Here is a 23339-nt window from a genome sequence, read left to right as displayed (position 1 = left end):
TCAAATAGTCGCTTCCGAGAATAAAACTGATTACGTCACACAATTTATCGCAGGTTACTCGCTTTGGAATATTGAGTTATTTTAAGCAACAAAGCCCGAGCCTAATACGAAGGCGTCATAGAAGTTGAAACATTTGCTATTTATACATTTATTTGAGGATGTTTACTTCTGTTGTAACAGGTCATTCGACTTGAAAAACATCGTCTCCAGCGCCAAGTATGAGGTCAGAGTCCGGCCATACAGAGGTCAGGAGATCGGGAAGGCCAGTCCTATTGTCTTCATGTCTTTACAAAGCGGAAGTGAGTATCTGGACATTTGTGTCGTGATTGTGCTTCATAAACCATTTAAAATTTATGAATGAACGCCGAACAAACCTGCGTTACGGCCTAACTGTTAAATATCATCAATGAACAATTATAATTGCTTGGGAAGTTGCCGTTAAAATTTGCTTACAAGCAGACAAAATGCAAATGAATGTTTTGGATTTATAAATAATGTTTCATGACTTGTATATGAACATATGGAAGTATTTCTTGAAGTAATCGCCGCACAAACACTTAACCTGACCTGTCCTATCAATGTGACTCGCCATAAACCATATACAAGACATGAAAATTTTATATCCTATGGCACATGACCGAACTGACTTGAGTTGGTTGTTTTTATTAATAATTAATTGGGGGCAGTTATAGGCCTTAAAATAGAATTACGATCCGCTGGCGGCTTCCAGGCTACTGAAGCTTTTCTTCTGCACGGTCTGCCATCAACAGATCAGTAATTTGCCACTTTGAATGATTGACTTGTCTAGTCTTTGGCAGAAAATCAATCACTTGTGCCTTTAATCGTAAACGAGCCTCTACTTTTACAGTATTCTCTTACTTCTGATGTTTCTTCCCTAAACGTTTTTTGTGAGTATAATGAAAATTATTTGTTTTATAGTTGTTGACGCGGCCACTCCGTCACTGTCCATCAAAGTTGACCCAGATGACGGAAGGAAGGTAACTTTTCAATGGCATCCGCCACGTGACCTACCTGCTCAATACGTCACCGGCTACGCATTGAGATACCGTTTGCGTGCTGGCCGCGCCCAGGGACACGTTGTGCATGTAAATTCTTCAGTGATCGAGTACACGCTGCGTGATCTACGTGATGACGCAACGTACGTCGCCAATGTTACGTATTCGACTAATCTTGGCGAAGGCAAAACGAGCGAAGAAAAGGAATTCACAATCGAAGGTATATGCTAACAATTTACATTTGCTATTTTCCCTTGTCGTTAATTCTTTTGATTCTTTACCGCGCTATAACCATAACTTATATTGCAGTCCTTAGTCACGGTGTTGGTATAATTTTCGCTTCCAGGTCGAGTCAACCCAAGATAACTAAACCCAGAACGACCCAACCAACGTCTGTGGGTCGAATAGTTTTTTGGTTGAATTGTTCTGGGTTTAATTGTCCGATGGTTAAATTGACCCACCACCATAACTTGTAAGTTGGCGAGCTCTTAGAACTTGTCTTTTTCTAAACACAGCGGCTTCAACTGACGCTCCTGGCGCGGACGAGGGATTCGTCGGCATGATCCAACGTCAGCCCGCGGTAGTCGTCGGCGTGGCTGTCGCATTCGTCGCCGTTATCGCTTTGATCGTCGGTGGGATTTGTTATTATCGAAAATCGAAACGCGGCCACAAATCACGAAGCTTACACGGTAAATTGGCTTTAATAGATCTCATGCATGAGCTGCTCGGTTTGAAATGCATTTCGATTACCAGAGTCATAAATGTTCGCAGTGGTAATGTGGTATCATTTAGCAACTTGTCTACATTTGACATTAACTAAATCCCGTATAATTACTATGGATAGCCCACTAATTGTTTGATGAGAATACTAATGTGCGAAATATGCTTCCACACAGCCTTGCATGAGTTCCTTTTTTTCTTGTTTTACTAATTCTGTTTTAATTCAACTACAAGTGTGTGCTGCCCATATAATCAAACTTGCACTAACCGGTTTGTTTTCTTATTTTCACTACAGTTCGAACCTTCAGTTTCGCTGCTCGTTCAGGTAATTCATAAGGTCTCACGTAGTTTTTTCCTTCTTGCATGTTTGAGATTTCTATGGATTTTGCGCTCGTTTTTTTTTGAAGTTTTTTGCTTTCAACTTAACCTAATTGCAAACTTACTGTAAAGTGAAGGGAAAGTCCAAAACCAAGTTGAATTTATATGAAAGAACACTACTCACTGAATATCCTGTTGAAATGTTTTTGAAGAATAATTCTTGGTTAAAGGAATTATATGCAAAAGAAGATTGCAAAATTGGCCTTTATTGTGACGTAGATCAAGGCTCTTGTGATGTCATACGTAGTCACACACAACATTCACAAATTCATAAATTAGCTATACCTACTGTATATCACGTATGACTTGTATGTATCTGTTACAACTGTATAGATTGCTCTAACTGCCGAGAGCTTGATAGGTGACAGCCTGTAGCCCAATCACGGCAACCAGTACGTACCGGTTTGACGAGTAGCCTATGCGGTCCAAAGGGTACCGTGACTTCATGAAGGAAAATGATTGGGCCACCAGATTTTTTAGGTTTCAAACATTCATAATTTATTCAATTACAATGACTTACACTTCTGACTTCAGTTGACTACCGCGCAAGGAAAGCAACAGCAGCAGCATGCTGTCAATCAACTTGACTGATCTATGACATAACAATAGCCTTCAATTACTTCACAATGAAAGCCAAAAACTAAGACTTTTTGCGATTTTCTTTCGTCGATAACTGCCTAACCTCGTATTATTTTTCAAAAATATTTTACCAGAATATTCAGTGGTTAGTGTTCTTTCATATAAAATCGACTTGTTTTTGGACTTGCGCTTAACTTTAAAGTTATTCTGATATTTTACAATATTTATTTTTTATATTTTTAATGAAACCGATTTTTGTTGCAGCGAGCCACCGAGGAGGAGTTGCCAGGGACAGGTTTGACAACACCCAATACAGCGCCGGCTTTCACATGGCACCGACCGCAGGGGGCGGGGGTGCACAAGGGGCGAATCCTGGTACAGATGGTTTTCCCCCGATGGGTCCGCCACAGAGCGAAACAAACAATTATTTACAGCAAGCCCCGCCTCATCACGGAACCAACAACAACGCCCCAAAGAATACAATTGTCTCTTATAACGCCAAGTACGAATCAAGTTACTGTACAAGATATCTGTGCCATTAATTCGTATGTAAGATGTATAGGTTACTACGAACCTTGCTAAGAGGATTGCACTTATATCCACAAATTATAAGAGAAGTTTTATTGTCAAGCAAAAGAACCGCCAACTGCTGATTTTTAAATTTTAAGGCTTTTTTTGCTAAACCGATTTCGGTTTTTAGAACGAGAACTTATTATTTTGAAATTATTTTCTTCTTTTAGTTCTGATAATCTGCCTCTCCTGCTTGATGACAAGTCAGCGGGGATTCCCCAGGGAGGTTTCTCATACGTCACTGATCAGCTGACAAGCAAGACAAGCATTCCGCCCCAGTTTTCCAACACCAACCTGTCCAGGTGCGTTTGAAATTACAAAAGACATTTTCCATTAGATAATAGGCTGCATTAACTTTATTATGTCGCTTTTGCTTAATAAAGTTAAATACTTTATGGTCACCAGTTATAAATATACACATAAGTACCGCAACTGTTATCATCTTTGTTTCCCCCTTGGATGAGTCTCTCTGTTTTCTTTTTTCTCCCTTTTTTGTCTTTCTTTGTTGAATGAATGAAAGATTGATGCAGTTTTCGTTCTTCTCGCAGACCGAGTCTGACTTCCACGCAGTCGAGCACAGTTCAGCATCTTCAGCAACATCAACAGCATCTTTCCAGGCAGAGAAGCAACAATAACAGCACTTTTGGGAGCACTAATCAAGCGGATGTCTGCCCTACAGATGAAAATTTATCGGATTTTCCACTACCTCCGCCACCTCCGAGTCCCCCTTTATCACAGAGAACTGGCGTCAGTGACCGGTAAAAGCTTCGTTTTAGGATATCGCTATAGTTGGTTCAGCTAAATAGAAATTTGGGCAAAATATAAAACTTTCTGATGAGTTCTGTAATGTATTTTATAACGGTCTCTTCAATGGCTGCTAAGGGTCCTAACTCCTGTTAACTCAACCCCTGTCAATTCAACTCCTTTGAACATGGGTTTAATATAATTATAATTGCTCGAATAAACGGAGGTTGAATTGACCGGAGTTGGACTACATTTGATGTATTGAGTTTACCGACATTACCATAAAACCGAAGTCCGGTCGCAATTTATTAAATCGCATCCGCTATCAGGAGCCGCAGTAGTGGAATGCATTCAACTGGAGAAAGGACTTCACGCTCAAGCCACAAGTCGAAGCGTTCGAACCGAGGCCAAAGATTGCCCCACAACACCGCACCGGTAGCCGCATACTTTACAACTGACCCTGATAACGATAATCTTCATCTCTTGTGCTCGCCTCACAGGTGACGTTGAGTCTCACAATTGTTTTACACAATTATATATGATGCATCTTTAATGTACTGTTGTCTCTTAAATTAGTAGCGTATGATTATAATTATAGCGTCAAAACTATCGCGATAAAGCGGAACACTTGGGAAGAAATGTTCTGGTTTATAAAACAGGGTTTTTAATATTTCATAGTTCTCTTCAATATATTATTTTGCTTCAGATCCGATGAAGGTACAGGAAAAGTTTCCCCCGCCCCTCCGACCCCTCCTGTACGCGGGGCATCTAATTACCCGCCGTATGGGCAAGCTATGATGCATTTTAATCATTCCAGGTAAGAAAATGGTGTGTTTGACCAGTTTATGCTAATTCAGGTAATAGTTACCGTAATCTATGTTACCGGTATTATTATAAAGTTACTCAAAATTGACCCCGTTTCCCCCAGAGACCCCACACTGAACCTGGGTTACATGGCCGAAGCATCGGAGGGGGAAAGCGAAATCGAGAATGACCAGGTCGCGCAGCTCCAGGTTCGAGCCCGTTATCCTGAACTTGACCCGAGGAGTAGCATGGCGGGTAAGTAAGCTAGATGGGAAGCTTAGTGTCGTCACAAACGAAAACGATCAAGTTTAATGTTACATTGAAGAATATTTTGTAAAATTTCTTTGCTATTTTACAAAAAAAATGGTTAAAAGTATAGAACTTTAACGTTATTTGAAATTCCGTGTAGTGTCCGGCGTTTCAATGATGAACCACGATCCGTCGGACGGAAGAGATTCATCTCTGGATCGGGATTCGACTGTGTCCTCCTCCTCCGCCGAATCTTTCCACATGGAATCTGTCTCTCAGGTTAGTAGGAATCAAATGATGTAAAGGAGTTCATTTTTTTAGCTCGAGTTTTTCTGGCTTATATGAAATCTTGTTTCTATGTCAGGTTGGTCAGCATCTTATACATGACGACGATTTGCAGAACAACCAATCACCTCGATCGCATAAACCGGTTCTGACCGAACACTCTCCTCATCGCCAGTACTCGAACACTTATCACAACTACCCGGTTGAAGACGATGCCCTAATGCGGAACAGTGGACAGCAGGCTAAGCGGAAAAGCGGAAAATCCCGACGTTTTAGTAATAAAAAGACATCAAACAACAGCCTGACTCGCATGAATAGTGCAAGCAGCACTTCGTCATCATATCTTCACAACACTGGTGACAGTGGCATGAGCGCTGGCGTGACTTCAACTGAACACAACAGCCTAAACAGCAACGCCAGTGCCACAAGCGCGGGAAAAAATACGGACGGAGGCCTAATCCCGCGCAGCCGAACTGCGGACAATGCTCTTTGCTTTGCGAACGCATCCAATGGTCCAGTAGAGGCAATCCCGCCCAGACTGGACATCGCCCGGGCCTTGGCTGGGTTTAAAGGGGACGATTCAACCCCGGTTTCTCCGACTGCCAGCGGAGTCTCCGAACAAAGTGGTTACATGAGCACGGCGTCAAGCTGTTGGCAGTTTCTACCCCCGTCCCCGTCCAAGCAAGGCCAGTTAACGCCCCGCCGACCTGCCCGTATAGGTACCGGTGGACGCCCGCCCCTACCTTCTTCCCAACGACCCACTAATTTCCAAGGTAAAAATATTTTCTGAGTTTTTTGTTTTAATGGTCTAGATCTCTTAATGTCAATCAATCACCTTTAACATGAGCTATTGCGATTTGATCTTTATGCTCAGTTCTTAAATTTTTTAGATGTTCAGAAAGCGTGCCAACTAAACACGAAGCCTCAAACGCCGCAGCATTACCCGGACCAAACCCCAACTGATGGCAGTATAACACAATTTCAATCTGCAAGGGCAGCTTTTGCTGACAAACTTGACCGGCAAAGACCAAAAGAATTGTCCGATGTTCCCGAAGTATCAACTTCAGATTTTTGCGAAGATTACAGCGACCAGAGTCAATAAAACAGCAGCTATCACGAACACTTGATGGGACGTAGTAAAGCTGACAAAGCTCCTAAAGCAACTTTTGCGGGCAATGTTATACACTACGGCCGGCCTCTCATATCTTCAAAACGTTCACATCGCCACAGTGAATATCGCATGCAAATGACACGCAAAACTGTCAGAAACAGAAATACTTTTGTCCACATTCTGTCTGACTACGTTTGCACGAAATTTTGCATTTCCTAGTCTGGCCAGCATTGCCCTAACCGGCAACCTTTGTCATACAATCTCCTTAGTTATCCGCATTCAGAGATCGCTTTTGTAAAGTCTGTTTTGCAATGACGTAAGCAAACTTTAATTTTGACGTGTGTTAGCTGCTTTAAATTTCTTTGTTTAGAAAGTTTTCCACTGTTTATTATAAGAGTACCGTGCTTGCCATTATTGCAATAAAGTGTGTTGTTATATAGCTTGTTCGAACATGGCGCTCAAGTGTAAGTGCTTGTATAGTTGACTTGGGTTTGCATACGCCCTGAGTGTAACACCAGCGCATCAAATTGGTGTGTTCTTGTAGCTAAATACACTGGTTAATGCATCAGTGATTGTTTGTAGATGAAAATCGCTTTTGTAAAAACTGCCACAACGAATTCTTATATTTCTAATTGCGTTCCCTCCAACAAGTTTCGCGAGTATTTTAAAGATGAGCGTCTGTGACCGCTCAAAGTATTTATTTCATTTTTTCAGCCTTAGCGTGTCAGGCGTTGTCATCTTATGTACAATCGCTTGTGCAATGTATTTCATTTTACTCCATAGAAAGAAGCAGTAGGCAATAAATGTTGCTTTCACGATTGTTGCGTTTTTCTTTATTTTTGATTCTGTCTTAGTTTTCTCGCATCGTCTGTGATGAAACGAAGAAATGGAAGAAATTTAGTGAAAATATATTATTGGCCATTTTGCGGCACAAAACGTACGATTGACTCGTACGCGATTATAAATCGATGCGTAGTTTACAAAGATGGGAAAGTTTTGATTTTAACTTTTTCGTCCGATCTTTAGAAAAAAGTTATCGTTCTGATTTATTTTCATTCATTTCAACTATCTTAACAATTTTGCGTTGTATGTTTCTGTTTTACGCCCATTTTTCCTTTTATTTATTTTGTCGTTTTCAGTCGATGTCGTTACGCATATGTTACTTTTCAGTTGCCGTAGCGAGACGGGATATTATTCTGGATAATAAAATCTTCAGTGCGAATTGTTGACAAACGTTTTATGCATTATTGTGGTTTCATTAGAATCGCGATGAAGAACTTCACACAAGCAGCACGATCAGTTATAATGCTACCTTCACATTTATTACAAATAAATGAGCAAGACTTCACACGAAAACAATCTGATTAACGGTAACGCAATATCCATATTTTATAAATCTGTTCATGCCTTTGCTCTGAGTATGAATAATCTTCGTTTGAGCCTTGTTTGTAGCGGAGATTAGGCTGCAAAAAATCAAAACATGATTTATTGTTTTTTAAATCGTTCAGGCTCAATTTCTACAGTCTTAGTATATCACTAGCAGATTAGGTTATATTCACACCCTATATGTACACAAATGTAATAACCTACAAGTATTTGCTAAGATTTTGCGTAGTAACGCTGCACGTCTTTAACCTGGGGTGCTGAAATCAACTTTAAGAGATACTTAAAAGTGCTAAGTACTGTAGAAGGCAAAAAGTATAGAAATATTACCTTTTATGCTTTTTGTTATGTTAACGACACTTAATGGCCGGAATAAGATGGCAGACGCTTTGTGTGGTAAATATACGGACATTTTAAGCAAAAGAAAATAGAAGTCAGACTGCATTGAAAAATAATAAAAAAAATTTTGAAACAGGCGAATGTTTAGAAAATCCCATTTTCACGATTTTTTTTGCACTTGTCAAATTCTGCAATCCTGCCTAATAAGGTGCCAGGTTGTTCAAACCTGTTTAAAAGGATGCTATAGAGATAAATGAAACGTTATGATTATAAGCGTGAAGCGTCGGTACTGGGCTACACTTTTAAAACGTTTTCAAGCTTTTACTTTACAACGCATTTTGCGCAACTCGCAACACTTTCATTTTGTTTATGACAATTAGTAATGCACCATTTTGCCCTAAAAAACCGATTACTACACGTCAGGTTGTATTTTTGTGACGCCATATATTAAGAACATAAATACGTCATTGGCGTTTTGCGTTTAAGCCTCTCACATTTTAACGGGTGGCGCGACGCCACTGTCACCATCAGTGCCTTATCCAGATGGCCGCTGGTGGGAGCTAACATGTTGCAATGTACGAGTAAACACTCACCTTATTAACATTGGAGTGAGGCACCATTTTCAGTCATGGTGCCTTGCAGTAGTAAACCGTCAGGGCTGGAACACCAACAGGAACTGTTGGCGTCGTTACACTGCTTGGCGCTGAAAGAACCGTCTTCCTCGCATTCAGGAAGATCCTCAACGTACAGAGTCTTCCTAGCTTCCACTAGTTCATTGTAAAGATATTTGCAAGATCCTATGGCATCAAAGAAAACAATTTCGGGTCATTTCGTTTGCTGTTTTTTCAAGGGATTCACTACAATCAGGATGTTTTGCACTCACCATCTGCAGATGTTAACGCCACCATTGTGACCAAACAGAGCACGGACAATAACACCAAGGTGCGCATTTTGTTCACTGAAATTTTCTTGGAATTAGAATTTCTTCAAAAAGTTGGAATATCACCTGTAAATACAAAATTGCGAAGAACGGTTGTTACAAAATCTAACAAGTGGACGCAACGCTTAGTGCAGTCGCTACAAAATTATTTACTCAAAATCGGGGAAAGTCTGTGATATTTCCTTCCCTTTCTCAGTTATTGAGCGTGATTTTAAATAATAGGAAAAACTCCTCACCGGATATAACGTTTTACTGAATAAATGAATAAGCGAAGTAAGTTTAACAGCCTAGATTGGACCAGTAACTTTCTATATTTTATTTTTATTCGCTGCTAACTTTATTATCGGCGCTGCCGCACAGCAACTCCAGTATAGGGACTATTTTACTTATTGCACTGTTGTGTATGGCGATTCGTTTGCTGGTGTAACTATGACTGTTACAACAAACGTAAAACCAAATGCAAAAGCGTTATTCCAGGCCCTGGAGGTACAAGTGGGCATCTAACTTCCCTCTCAGAGCAAGCCAACGGCTGACTGGCTGCATATCACCACAAATCCCTGCTGTAAATACCCATTTAAGGCCACGTATACTTTAAAAACGTTTTCCAAATGCGCACAGGAAGACATTATTTAAATTGTGCAAATTGTCTGCAGTGTGGAAATAGAAGTTATGGGATCTAGATTAACGACTGCGCCCGGGCGTAACAGTACAACTTCCCTTGAATGAGAAATCTGGTGAAAATTATCGTCGAACACTTTAATTATTAATTATGTTAATATCAATGTATGGTTGTCGACAATGGCGTATTGTGGGTGGGGCAAGACGGGTTGTTGTCCCAGTCGACGAATACTTAGGAGAGCAAAAATTTTGACTATATTGTCAAAATTTAGCTTAAATCCTTCAGCCAGAACAAAATTTCTGTAAAACTATAACATTTCAAAGTTTTATAATTTTTTCAAACCTTGAATATTTACCATCAATAAAAAGGTATGTAATATTTTTCCTCAATATGGACGTAAATAATGCCCTACTCTTATGCCTTGATGAGGATGGCAACGGCAACACAATTGCAGCAGAAATCGTCTGCCAGCCGCTCGTTTATCGTTTTCACGGCCCACGCGAGACCAAGCATGTAGAATAAAAACATCTCGCTGGTAACATTATAATTACAAACATTATAATATAAAACTCGTGGATTAAAAAACATATAAGAAAAGTCACTAACGGACTTGTACAGTAAAACAATGAATAAAACTTCTTTGCAGCGCACCTATGTAGCAGAGCAAGGACGAAGGTCCTTACTCTGGGCCCGTACATCTGGAATATCCTCTCAAGTCATGCTCTGCATCAAAAGAAAACCCCATTTTATTACACCGGCACCGATCATGAAAAGCCGTGCAGCAGCTACGTGGTCAACCGAATCAAAGCGGCGGCAAATCACATAAAAATCCCAAAAATAACAATTCTGTGCATAAAAGAAATCAGTGTATAAGATAAAAACGTGGCAAGAACAGAAACAACCAAAGTTCGAGAGAAAGAAAACACAAGTATAATAAAAACAAATACAAGTTCAAATGTCAGAAGGTTATAAAGTGGCGGATTTACGACTATGGCAGGTAGGCTATTCAGCTTGACACCATCATAACCATTAACGACACCATATCATCACCATCACCTTGAAACCATTGAGGACACCATCACTGATGGCAATTTGCAGGAAGGAATGTAGCAAATGGCGATTTTGGCATACGTGGCCCATAACGTGCATATACAGTCTGCAGCTTCGTGTGACGCACGTAATCTAATTTGTAAGCGACGGTATTTGCTGGAATTGTCATTTTCCCGGAAGTAACGGTAATTTATAAAATTGCAGCTAAGTTCGTTTTCCGCTCATTCTATTTTAAAAGGAAACGCTTGCATTAATTTTAAGCATCGCAGCTTTTCCCTTGACACCACGGTAATTAATACAAGTGTAGGCCTAACAGGCCGCATTTGCTATGCTACTGCAGCGTAGGCTATAATATACAATATAATAATTGGCTGGGTTTATTATTTTTCGGACTTATAACATAAACGCTCTGACAAAGATCTGCGTTTGATAAATCAACAACATGCGGTAGATCTCAAATGTTCGGTTAAATATGAGTATTTTGGCTCTGGGCCACACATTTTGGACACCAGTCCTACACCCACTTTAGCAAGTTTGAGCAGTCGATATACTGAATCCCTTTTAAGAGCATGAATGGTTATAGAACAGTGCTTTTTAATCATTAGTCACCGACATGTTACCTTCACATAATCTGTGGTTCCTAACCTTTGATCTATAAAAAAATACGCCGAGCCAAAGCTGCATTAGGTATTTTTGCTTTTGTGTTGTGTATGAACAATTTGTTTACTGGTTTTGTAAAAAAGGTCTACTTCGGGACTTTACAACTCACAGAAATTGAAACATTGACGCATAATGAATTTCGTTTTCATACAAGAAGAAAATTTTTGTCAATAAATCTGGTGCGTGAGCAAACCTGACAGATTCTTCATTTGTTGTGAGTTCATTAGAATCACGGTGATGAATTACACACAGAAAGCGCGATTCATTAATCCAGCTTCACATTTGTTGCAGGTTGAACGGAAACTGTCGACACAAGGACAGTTCACAAACCTCGCTCGTTCCCTCTCTTTTCTTACATCATCACATCACATCGCATGAACTGGTAAAAAAAGTTTTGCGCGATCAAGGAAACTGCAAGTCTTCTAGATTTGTGGCAAATGATGTGTCTGACCTATGGAGGGTGTAGGACAACCTAACGGTTACAAAATCTCTGGAGATTTCCCCAAATGAGTTTGCCGTTCGCCTTTCAATAAACAAAGCCAGGTAAGGCTTCGGGTTCCGGCAACATCTGTCTGACGTTTACATTCCCATGAAGTTTTAGCTGTGTAAGCAGCTTCCTGTCTTTTTGCTTGCAACACCAAAACATCCCGAAATTATGGAAAAGAGCTATTGCAGTAACGAGCTTCAGGTTAAGCCGCTAGGGGACCCAAAGAGTTATCGTCAGATATGTCTATTGTGTTTTCCTTCAAGATTCTCGAAAGCTTGATCCACGCCCGCTTTATACCACCGTTGATCCCTTCTTCGCCCCGGAGCAAACTGGTTTCCCAAGCGGAACCTCCGAGAATAGAGGTTGAAGCTCATCCAAAGCAAAACGGTGTCGGCATCCGTGCATCTTAACAACAAGGAAGCAAAACGTGAGCTTAAAGTTGTCATCAACGGCACAACGAGCCCTTCCGCCCTGAGCAAGTAGAAGCATTATACAATTTTTTGGTAAACCCGGTAGTCTATATACTATATAGTATATTTGCAACGCGTAGCAAGCTTGCCACGAATGCAGATATTTTAATTATTATTTCAGAAGTGACTATTTCACTGAAGTATGCTTGTAGTATAAGGCAACAATCTCAACTCCAGGCAGCGTGTTCGGTGTTCATCTCAGCACTTGCTTAGCAGAACGGCTAACAAATAAACAAAATAAGTTAATACAAAAAAGTATTATTAAACTGAAATGAACAGAATAAAATTAATCGAACTGATAGTCATTAATGGAATGAATAAGAGTACAAAACGCAAGAAAAAATGTAAGAAAAAAGTAATCAACGAAAGAAAGTAAATTAAGCGAGAAAACGAAAATTTAAAGAAAAATGACAATTATCGTGATCTGGTCGCCACAGCATTATATCAGTAAAAATTATAGTCGCTTTGTGCAGTCGCCGCCGAAAACAAGTTGCACAAAGTCAGCAAAAATCATCTATTTTGCCTTTTACTGGCACATTTGCACCCTCAGACAAAACTTCGATTTCCGTTACTTTGATTGTTTCAGGATTTGTACTTAAAAAATCAAAATAATTGACTCCAGTATTAAAGTATAAGAGTCATAAGACTGCATGCATTGGAATAGAATATGCTTACTGGGAAAATGCAATCAAATAACGATTGACAAGCGATTAAATTATCTCTGTTTCTACGCCACCTGTATGTCTTGTGTCTATGGCTGTAGAGTTTTCATGTGGTCTGAAAAACGCCAAACAGATTCACGTGAAAATTTTGTCCAGCAGCAACGTCATGTAAGGCTCGAACTGTCGTCATAAAGCACGACTTAAGTTAGAACCGTAGGCCTAGTCGCAGGTTACCATTTTGCTAATTGTAAGTAGGCTAATTTCCATCTGAATTCTGTACTTTACAATTCGTAAAACTGTACGGTACGGTATGATAATAATCTTTATTCTCGGACTTTTGCACGACCCGTAGGCCTAGTGTAAAGTATGGCACCTGCACGTACGGGATTTATCAACTGGTCAACGTGCATGCTAAACTTTTTTATCGTCAAGCTGATATATAATAAATAAACAAAGAAAAACTGGTTGTTTAAACGCCAATTTATAATAAATAAACACAGAACTGAGCCTTCCGTGCACGCCATGACGCCAAAATTTGCATCTTTGAATGCACGATTCAGCGATTTCTCGTCGAAACTTGCCTTGCACTGAAGACCCAATTCTTTTTTATTAGCATATTCCAACAACCAACTTTTCTTCGTTTATTTATTATAAATCGGCGTGAAAGTAAAAATTTTGATGAACCTTGTGCGCACTTTTGGTTCTGATTGTCAATCACACATTTTGAATTTGTTTTTTTTGTGATTGTCCGAATTTAAAACTCTCCACCAGCCACAGTGGAAATCATGACACCCGCCTGCTAGAGGTTCATCAATGTGCACGCCAAACTTTTAATTTTTATGCCGATTTATAATGAATAAACAAAGAAAAGCTGGTTGTTTGAATGCCAATTTACAATAAATAAACAAAGAATTGAGCCTTCATTGCTCGCCATCTCGTCAAAATGTGCGTCTTTGAACGCCCGATTTCTTATCAAAATTGCCATACTTTCTGGACGGGTCCACAGAACAGGAGCAAGTGTTGTTAATGCCTTGCCCAAGAACATTGCAACAGTACTGCCACCGGGTATTGACCATGGGACACAAGCCGCAATTGTTGCGACTCTGTGTGTGTGATGTTAGGTTGAAGTTGTACATTTTGATCTGGTTTAATTTCAGGTTGTAAGCTAAACATAGCCCATTGGACCATTGCTGTGTTTTTCCTGCTAGCGTATAGGCCTACAAAAGGCCTCTAAGATCAACCTCACCAGTCTGGCTGGAATGCAATTATAATACGAACTTGAAAAGCCATTGTTTTTATTGTTTACATTACCTTTTTGCAAAACCGGGAGCAACTGGAGCAGTTTTTTTCAGTGGACTGTTGGAAGGTTCGTTCTGAGACCCATTCATTCTACATCACAGCACTAAAACGTGCATAGCTAAGTAAGAAATGGCTGATGAAATCGAAAAGAAAACTCAGTTTCATGAAATGGGTTTGGACAATCGTTTACTAAAGGTAAAATTATATGATGGATATGGAATAATCAAATATAATATGTATTACGTAACATATGCTCAGAAAACATATTTTGCCATTATCTTCTGCCCACAATTAGCAAATTGTCAAGAAAGTTACCTGATCAATATCGGGTTGGCAACTCTCACTAAGCTTGCTGTCTGACGGTCTGAGCACTTTGAAGATAACTACTAGAATATTATTTCTTGCACAACTTCATGATAGTGAAAGCGTCCTCATCTTTAGTAGTGCCAGATTGTCTGTCTGGATACCAGTACCAGTTTGAATTTAGTGGTAACTTGAAGTCCCAACTCAATTTTGGTGAATTGTTTTGAGTTTTAGGATTTTAAATTTCAATTTTGTAATATGTACCACATGTGTATCAATTTCATTCAATTATTTTCAAGACTATATAATCATAACTGTTTTTGGTAAAACAAAAGTGATATTAGGAATATCATACTACTGTACTAAGACTTTGTGCGTACCATGCACATGTGTTGCATTTTACAGTTGCCATGTCTGTGACCGTGGAAAATCTATAAACTTTAATCAGCCATGACATTGAGAAGCCAATGGATATTAACCTTGGCAGTCTTGCAATCTGGATACTTAAGCATAATTTTGAAAACAACAATTGCCAGCTGTTTTTCTGTCTTTTTAATTGTGTGATATGTTGCCTCTCATGTTGTGCAATAAACCCCAAAAAAATATTTCAGCGCAAGGTTTTGCTGCAATTTCTTCCGTAATCCTTGTAGGGGAAGGAACCCATCCTTAAGCACACTTAGATGCTCAACAGTTTATTATTTATTTCAACAGAATTAAAAAGTTATAAACTCTTCTTGTTCTGCTTTGCAGGCCATTGCGAAACTTGGTTGGTCGGAACCCACGCCAATTCAAGAAAAGGCAATTCCTTTAGCTTTAGATGGGAAAGATATTTTGTCTCGAGCCAGAACAGGATCTGGTAAAACTGCGGCGTTTTCAGTTCCTGTCATTCAACAAATTTTGCGAGCCAAGAAAGTTTTAGATTCAAACAACAAACATGATGGTAAAATTTCATATTTGGACGTTTATAGAAATGGGAAAGTTTTGCATAATGCAATATAAAATTATTCTTTCGTCTTCAAACATTCACGCTAATTTTTTAGAGCAGTGTGTTAGAGCTCTCATAATTGTTCCCTCCCGTGAATTATCCAGTCAAGCCCACTTTATGATGCAACAGTTGGCCGCATATTGCTCACAGCAAGTCACGTGTGTTGATATTTCTACTGAAGCTGACCCACAATTATTAAAGTAAGTTACCTTTCAATGGAGCGAGTAGTTTATAAGAAACCTAGATAGATGATTTCTGTTTGATCAGGAGCTGGTTTTATATGTCAGTCTGCGGTTAATAATCATGTTAATGTAGTTAAAGTTATGTTCCTTTGTTAAACAGATGTTTCTCGCAGCAAAAGCATGCACATGCGTGTTTCAGACTATGTGTAGTGTTAGACTTGAATATAGGCGAACAGTACTATTGCTATTGTTATTACATCAACATATTTATACAGCTTTATTTTGGTTAAAAGTCACAGTTAGGGATGCACAATACAGAATACCTGGCTATTCTAGAATATTCTAGAATACTTAATTTCGAATCCAGAATTTCGAATCTATTCTGAAATTATGCGGCAATTTTTTCCAAATACTGTAATAACGAACAAAAAGCAAAAATATTTGTACATTATTTTGAATTGTATTAGTATCACATGACAAACAGTATAACATATGCTAAATCAAGCATCATACGATTCATATTAAAGCATAGAGCCGTGTAGTTCTTGCCACCTGCACTACCAACAGTCTTAATACCATACTTTTCGGAGGTAACACATTTACACATCGAATCATAGAATTAATCAAGAAGCTGCTTGTTGCAATGTAGGATATTCAGTGCTTCTAAGTGACTTTCGGTAATTCTTTTTTTTAAGTTCCAATACTCCAACACGTCTGTTTTATTGGAGTTATCTTTTAGGTAGGCTGAAACCTCATTAGTTACAATAGTGTCAATGTCAGCTCCCTCATCATCTGCATCTTCTTGGTTGCTTTGTTGCACCTCCATTCCTAAATTAAACTAATTTTCCATCATGGAAACAGAACTGGTGGTGCTGTCGCCAACAGGAATGGGATTACGGTGTGGTGCTATCACTGCTATGGTTGTGTCAGAAATCATTTCTGATTTTAAATGCAGGCGAACCCTTGTAGCATGATGCGGTTTAAAATACTTATCTTTGTATGCTGGGGGAAGCCATGTTGCCATATCAAATAAAGATGGAAATGGAACATCATCAGATGCAACAGCAAAGTCAAATCCTCATTCTATATCAGATTTAATCTTTTGTCTAAATGCAGAAATATGCACACTAGCACTGCTTGTAGAGAAGGAGCTTGAGTAGTTACTCAACAGTCAACAGCCCTTTAATTAATGCTATAATGGCTGCAGTTGTCACATATTTATCTCCTTCAATAAAGTCACTGGCCACCTTTAGAGGTAACAATTCTTCCACGAGTCCTTGGACTGTTGTAATTCCTACTGGTGTTGTTCCTACTTCCTACTGTTGTTATTTGCGCTTGCAGAGAGACTGCCTTCAATTCCGCTGATATTAAAGAACACATGCTTTTTCTTCAAGTGCTTCAACAATCAACAGACTGCCATAACTGTTGCAATATGATAAAATTGCCTTGCAATGGCGACAAACCACGCTATTGTTTTCATCTGGCTTACAAAAATGTTCCCACACGCTGGAACTTTTTTTTCGCCCACGACCACTCGACATGACGCAGTATAATTAATAGATTACCTTATTCCTCTACAGTCTACACTTACATACAGTCTACTGCTTACTTGTTGTCTTGTTTACGAATATCAAGCGCATGGTTGGTGAGTGAATCAATGCGCGCGCGACTGCACTGCACAGCACACGTAATGAATCATTCGCCCGCACACACATGCAGCACGTGCAAACTTCAGCTTTTTGTTGGCGTTTTTCGTTACGGATGATTAAACTAAAATCTAGGCAGGACAAATTATTTACTCGTACGGGAACGCACTGCGTGTCTGCAGTTCTGATAACTGCGTGAACCCTATGAAGGAAGAAAATAGGCGCTTGGAACAAACAGTCTATGAAGAAAAAAGGCGGCGCGCAAGACGGAAAATATCAACTTTACATTTGTTTAACATCGCACACTGTTCATTTAACAGATTTAATTTCGAATCCTGATATCCGAAAATAAACTGCAAATAAGATTTGAATACATTGAGATTCGAATCTCTAAGATTCGATATTCTGTATTGTGCATCCCTAGTCACAGTATGTAGACCAAACATAAGCAAAAAATGCCAAAAAAATATATACATGTTAACAATAATCACTTAATTGTGTGAGTATTTTTACAAAAAAAAAACATCCATTATGATAAAATACATGTTTCACCTTTTGCAGGCCATTGCTTGCTGTGAAGCCGGATATTGTAATTGGTACCCCAAGTCGCTTGTTGGCTCACATAAAAGCTGAAAACTTAGACATTTCTACGTCGGTCGAGTGGGTGGTAATGGATGAAGCTGATCTCTTGTTTTCATTCGGTTATGAAAATGATTTGAAGAGCTTGTTGGCACACTTTCCAAAGTCCTATCAGGCTTTTTTAATGTCTGCAACATTCAGTGAGGTATTTGTTCCTAGAAATATATTTTTGTTGTATTTTATTTGTATTTATTGAGTTTCCTGTTGAAAGATAAAGTATATCATCAAAGTTGCTACTGAAACTGTGTGTCTTTCAAAAAATTTTCATAATCAGGTTTTTAAAAAAATCAATGTTAATAGGACTTGGAGTCTCTGAAAAAACTTGTCCTTCACAATCCAGTGACATTGAATCTTAGTGAGAGTCAGTTACCAATGGCTGACCAACTCATACAATACCACGTCATTTGTGACACAGAAGATGACAAATATTTATTACTTTACGCCCTTATAAAACTTAAGCTAGTCCGTGGAAAGTCTCTTATATTTGTAAACACCGTCGGCCGATCATATAGGTAAGTGAACACACCAGCGACTATATTATGTGTGAGAATAAGTTAACTAAAATAAAACTGAAGTTGTACGGTACTAAGAAAAGAATGTAGGAAACATATAACATACGGATGATTTACTTCATATTCAGACTCAAACTCTTTCTGGAACAATTTTCCATATTTTGTTGCGTTTTAAATTCCGAACTTCCTGTAAATACAAGGTGTCATGTAGTAGAGCAATTTAATCAGGTTCGTCATATAAATACACTTGTTAACAACAGCAAAGTGCAATGTTTAGCTTTATATGTGTGTTTAGGGCCTGTACGATTATATAATTGCCACTGACGAAAGTGCAGTTGTATCAACTGCCAGTAAATCGTCAAAATCAACATCAGTTGATGAAAAGAAGTCAAAAACATCTGGAAAAATAAAGTAAGTTTTATTGATTAAGTAAGTTTTATTTTATTGAAGTAAGTTGTATTTTAGTGCATGTAAATCTCAATGAATGCAACTTGTCTTCTGTCGCTATGTTTTTTCAATGTGCACTTCCAGCACCAGTTTTTATGCTAAGTTTTGTTTTATGAATTTGTCAAATTGCATGTTACCAGACAGAAAAACAATGAATCTTGCTTATTTTTAGAAAGAAAAAAAGCACAAAAATGAAAGAATACGGCGTTTCAAGAGGAATTGATTTTCAAAATGTGTCCAATGTGATTAATTTTGACTTTCCAACATCGCTGCAATCCTATGTGCATAGAGTGGGCAGGTATGCATTCTAATTTTTTCTGCACAATTGCGGTTTATTGTATAAATTTAACTAGGAAAAAAATTAAAACTCTTCGATTTTTGAACCATTTGATTATCTTTTAGACAGATTATTGTGTCATTTAAGTTTACAGCACAGAGTAAAGAAATCATTTTCTTACAAGTTAAGGCTAGAGGACAAACTGTTGTCGTAACTGAATTATATTTACAGAACTGCTCGCGGTGAGCAGATGGGTACTGCTCTCTCATTTGTGGTGGACGAAGAAATGCGAGTTTTAAAGAAAATTCAAAAGCAGTTGTCTGATACCAACAGTGAGGAAGAACCACTAAAACCATATCAGTTTAAAATGGATGAAATTGAAGGCTTCCGGTATCGATGCAAGGTAGCATTTATATTTTGTATTGTTTTAGAGTTTTTGTGCATAGTGTTGTATATTTAGCATTGAATGCCACACATTTTTTAAATAATTTGTGTAGCTAGGTTAGGTATTTTGCATGGAACAATGTAGGATGATTGATGGTGTTTACAAAAATGTCCAAAACTGCTTAAAATATTGCTGTCAAGTTAAGCAAAGTAAACTCAAGGTCGTAGCAAATTTCCTGTCTGTTATCACTTGTCTGGATTCCAGGATGCTATTCGTGCCGTGACAAAGAATGCAATCCGTGAAGCAAGAGTGAAGGAAGTGAGAAGAGAAATGCTCAACTCAGAGAAGTTAAAGACGTACTTTGAAGAAAACCCACATGATCTGCAGGTGTTACGCCATGACTCTATATCGAGGCCGGTAAAGGTCAAGAAACACATGAAGAATGTGCCAGAATATTTAAGTAAGTTACTATAAATGTGGTTATTGTTTGTTGTATATAAAAGATGTATTTGTCGATATTCTGTTTCTTTATCTGTTTTAGTAAAATATCTAACTGTCAGCCTTGCCATCGCCTTTAGTCAATGCTGCAGTATTAAACTATACCTAGGGAAAATGAGCCGCAGAGTTAAAGACCATTCGTGTTTTTGCTCAGCATGAAAGGTCCGCATAACACATACGCTTAGTTCTAAATATATTATCACGTGAAATATCGTTTGTGCTTTGCAGTACCACCCACTTTAAAAAGCATGTATCATCGGGTTCCAGTGAAGACGAAGCGCACACTACCGCCTCCATCCCATGACGTTAAACGGGATCGAAAGAAACCTAGATTTGGAAAACCAAATCCGAAATATAAAAAGCAGCAGGAAGATCCTTTGCGCAGTTTTAGATATGTGAAAACAAAAAGCAAGGTGTAATTTTGGAGCTTGTGCTTTCAAACTGCAAGTGCACCAATGTCTTGTTTGTTTCTTCTAATCTGTCTTTGAAACAAATATTTCAATTTGACAATGAAATAAAAAAACTGGTAAACTTATAAAATGTCACTGAGTGCAATTGTGTGGTATCTTGCTATTGAAGTCCGTCAACTAACCAACTGATTCAGTTTCAAAATACATGACTTTGGCATAAAAACAGCCTATTCAGCATTGGTCTTCTTTTGCTCATTGATATGTTTATAAATATTCACAATGTTTCGTGCTTGTAATATGGTAGGTAGGTCAATCATCTGGCCTTGAAAAGTGAAAGCTCCCTGTCAAAAACAAATCTATATATTATTATCTATACATTAAATACAATCTTTTTTGGAACATACGACCAAGCGAATGTCATGGTTCACCTTGTGGCTTTCGTCATATGCTTTCAGCAATTCCAAAGACCATTCTATTTTCTTAGGTTCAGGAATAAAGGCGTCTTGTACAGTCTGAATTTGGTGAGGATGGATGATTTGTTTTCCAGTGAAACCCATCTTGAACCCTTCTATGGATTGTCTTCTTAAGCCATCAGTATCTGCAAATAACCGGAATAGCATAAGAAAATATTATTAATTGCCATTGAAAATGCAAAAATCCCCGGCAGAGAAAAATACAGTCGTAATTTTCAGCCAAAAAGATAGCTCGAGTTTTGAAAATCAAAATTCTATCTCCAGGCTGGTATCTTATTAATGACTATAGGAAAGTACTTAAATTTCAGAGTGTTTAATCTTCCGACCTTTGTAATCAATATACACCATGTCGATAGCTTGGAGGCCATACGCCTTTGCTGTGGTGAGAATCTTCTGTCTGGCATATATCAGTTCTATTGCTTCTGAAGTTCGACTGATTCCGAGATCAGCACAAAAATCATCAGATCCAAATATCACTCCATCAATCTGGCTGGTACACCTGATTTTGGCGCAGCTGGCGATACCGGCTTCAACAGATTCCTAATTTGATAAAAATTCTTTGAAAATATGAAATAAAACCAACTGCTAATAAAACAAAAGATTTTTCACAAAATCATCAGCTACCTTCATACCAATTAGACCCCTTGCACTCTCAATTTGAAATATTATCCGAATAACATTTGGTGGAACTTGTTTTGGTAGAATTGCATTCAACACAATATCACGTAGAGTATCACAGATCTGTAAAATGTTTTATGGGTTGCATGGTAAAAGTATTCCCAACCAGCATGTAACAATCTGTTTGAGTATCCATTCTCACCCAAGTTATTTCATGATGGTCATCTATCTTAGGTACGACCAAGCAAGAAGGATACGGGACTTTTCCAAATAAAATTTCCAGATCCTTTTTGGCCAAACCACTGCTGGGTGCATTGATACGAACTCCAACTTCACATGATGACTTCTGAGCAATGTCATCATACATTTCAGCAATCTTGGACCTGGCCTCATCCTTTCTACATAGCAATAAGTATTAAATGTACTAACTACAAGAAGTTACATTGTCGTAAAATACGGTATTCGGTTTACTTACTTGTCCAAAGCTACACCATCCTCACAATCAAGAACGGTGCAGTCGACCTGCAAACTGGGTATTTTAGTCACTTTGCGTACATCATGACCAGGAACATACAACAAAGCTCTTCGTACTGGCCTCCGCGAAAATTGGTTTACGAATTGCTTGGTATCCTCTGTTTCAATTGAAAAGCAGACAGAAGCGGTTGAAAAACAGTTTTTCAGTGATAAAACACAATTAGGGTCGTTTGATTTGACTTTAAACAAACATTGACAACCACAGGAAAACCGTTGGAACAAATTGCGCACTATCGACATTTTAAACAGTTGCGTTCAATCACTGATAAAATCTTGTTTATGTGAAACCGAACAACCAATTTTTTCTAACCTAAATTATTTCCTTTTGACACCTTCTAAGTAGCATATACTTTTTCAGAGTCCAGGTTACTGTAATAACTAATAAACCGTTAACAGTAATCAGTCACCTCGGTTTTTAATCCGGGAAACTCCCTTTTGTGAAAATAAAAAAGGAAAAATAGAAACTTTAAGCAAATTGTTTTTTAACTCTGCCTTTTGGTATTCTTTACGTAATTAAGTTGATTTTCAGAATTGGTCAATTAAGTGTCCTAAATTTAAAATCATGTAATAGTATATCCCATGGTTTATTTCTTGTCATTAATTGTGAGAAGCAAAAATAGATGCTGAATGCTGTAGCACAAAAAAGCGTATACATTTGAAATAAAATGCGCAAAACATTTATTTGATGGTACAGAAGAATTCAGTTCATTGCATACCGGATAACCGCAAAATCCGTTTTATCGCATAATGATTGCAAGTCCCAAACTAAGACAATCATTTGTTTAATAAAATACTTCGATTAATCGCATACCGGTTTACTGCATAATCCGGTTAATTGAATAGAAATAAAACCTATTTACTTGATTAACCGACACCTTAATCTCTGGGTTCAAGTGACAGAAACAATTGTTGTTTTGAACACGCAATGCGAGAACGCAATCTGTGAAAAATCGTGAAAGATAATTAATCCATCTCAAGGACCGGAATTCTGTTTCTGTCGCCTAGAAATGCCACGATGTTGTGCCTGTCAAGTGTACCAATGGATAGGATGGGACAAACGGAAAC

At 38.4% G+C, this 23339-nt stretch overlaps 4 protein-coding genes across 6 annotated transcripts in view; 2 read left to right on the top strand and 2 right to left on the bottom strand.

Annotated features, from left to right (window-relative positions):
- Positions 1 to 7678, top strand: part of LOC143454028 (roundabout homolog 2-like) — a 43815-nt gene extending 36137 nt beyond the window's left edge. Inside the window, exons 15-27 of one of the 2 annotated variants that reach the window (XM_076954977.1) lie at positions 181 to 299; positions 940 to 1236; positions 1532 to 1705; positions 2032 to 2061; positions 2958 to 3195; positions 3434 to 3565; positions 3812 to 4021; positions 4337 to 4507; positions 4714 to 4824; positions 4936 to 5066; positions 5221 to 5339; positions 5425 to 6118; positions 6236 to 7678. In XM_076954977.1, coding sequence (XP_076811092.1) covers positions 181 to 299; positions 940 to 1236; positions 1532 to 1705; positions 2032 to 2061; positions 2958 to 3195; positions 3434 to 3565; positions 3812 to 4021; positions 4337 to 4507; positions 4714 to 4824; positions 4936 to 5066; positions 5221 to 5339; positions 5425 to 6118; positions 6236 to 6447 — 2638 coding nt within the window. In that variant the 3' untranslated portion in view covers positions 6448 to 7678. The remainder of the gene's footprint in view (positions 1 to 180; positions 300 to 939; positions 1237 to 1531; positions 1706 to 2031; positions 2062 to 2957; positions 3196 to 3433; positions 3566 to 3811; positions 4022 to 4336; positions 4508 to 4713; positions 4825 to 4935; positions 5067 to 5220; positions 5340 to 5424; positions 6119 to 6235) is intronic. The other variant, XM_076954978.1, reaches the window with a different exon arrangement.
- A 78-nt stretch (positions 7679 to 7756) lies between these two features.
- Positions 7757 to 9631, bottom strand: LOC143454055 (SPARC-related modular calcium-binding protein 1-like). The gene is made up of 4 exons (XM_076954979.1): positions 9355 to 9631; positions 9062 to 9184; positions 8772 to 8975; positions 7757 to 7919 (listed from the first exon to the last, which is right to left on the bottom strand). The coding sequence occupies exons 2-3, from the start codon at positions 9126 to 9128 to the stop codon at positions 8776 to 8778; spliced, it is 267 nt and encodes an 88-aa protein (XP_076811094.1). The 5' UTR covers positions 9129 to 9184; positions 9355 to 9631; the 3' UTR covers positions 7757 to 7919; positions 8772 to 8775.
- A 4530-nt stretch (positions 9632 to 14161) lies between these two features.
- LOC143465404 (putative ATP-dependent RNA helicase DDX56) lies at positions 14162 to 20779 on the top strand. The gene is made up of 11 exons (XM_076963660.1): positions 14162 to 14560; positions 15419 to 15608; positions 15709 to 15853; positions 18043 to 18265; positions 18421 to 18632; positions 18761 to 18860; positions 18928 to 19043; positions 19252 to 19377; positions 19588 to 19759; positions 20006 to 20201; positions 20468 to 20779. The coding sequence occupies exons 1-11, from the start codon at positions 14495 to 14497 to the stop codon at positions 20656 to 20658; spliced, it is 1737 nt and encodes a 578-aa protein (XP_076819775.1). The 5' UTR covers positions 14162 to 14494; the 3' UTR covers positions 20659 to 20779.
- LOC143465413 (citramalyl-CoA lyase, mitochondrial-like) lies at positions 20367 to 22634 on the bottom strand. 2 transcript variants are annotated; one of them, XM_076963682.1, is made up of 7 exons: positions 22216 to 22634; positions 21943 to 22138; positions 21747 to 21863; positions 21449 to 21662; positions 21078 to 21247; positions 20832 to 20990; positions 20367 to 20721 (listed from the first exon to the last, which is right to left on the bottom strand). In XM_076963682.1, the coding sequence occupies exons 1-6, from the start codon at positions 22512 to 22514 to the stop codon at positions 20877 to 20879; spliced, it is 1110 nt and encodes a 369-aa protein (XP_076819797.1). In that variant the 5' UTR covers positions 22515 to 22634; the 3' UTR covers positions 20367 to 20721; positions 20832 to 20876. The 2 variants fall into 2 exon arrangements, with proteins under 2 accessions (XP_076819797.1, XP_076819786.1); XM_076963671.1 differs by having other exon boundaries at positions 20367 to 20990.
- Positions 22635 to 23339: the final 705 nt, after the last annotated feature.

Source organism: Clavelina lepadiformis, chromosome 1 (genome assembly GCF_947623445.1).
Source record: "Clavelina lepadiformis chromosome 1, kaClaLepa1.1, whole genome shotgun sequence".
In the NCBI taxonomy this organism is placed as follows: domain Eukaryota; kingdom Metazoa; phylum Chordata; class Ascidiacea; order Aplousobranchia; family Clavelinidae; genus Clavelina; species Clavelina lepadiformis.
The sequence above is the reverse complement of the archived record's forward strand: the minus strand, read 5'-3'. Positions and strand labels throughout refer to the sequence as shown.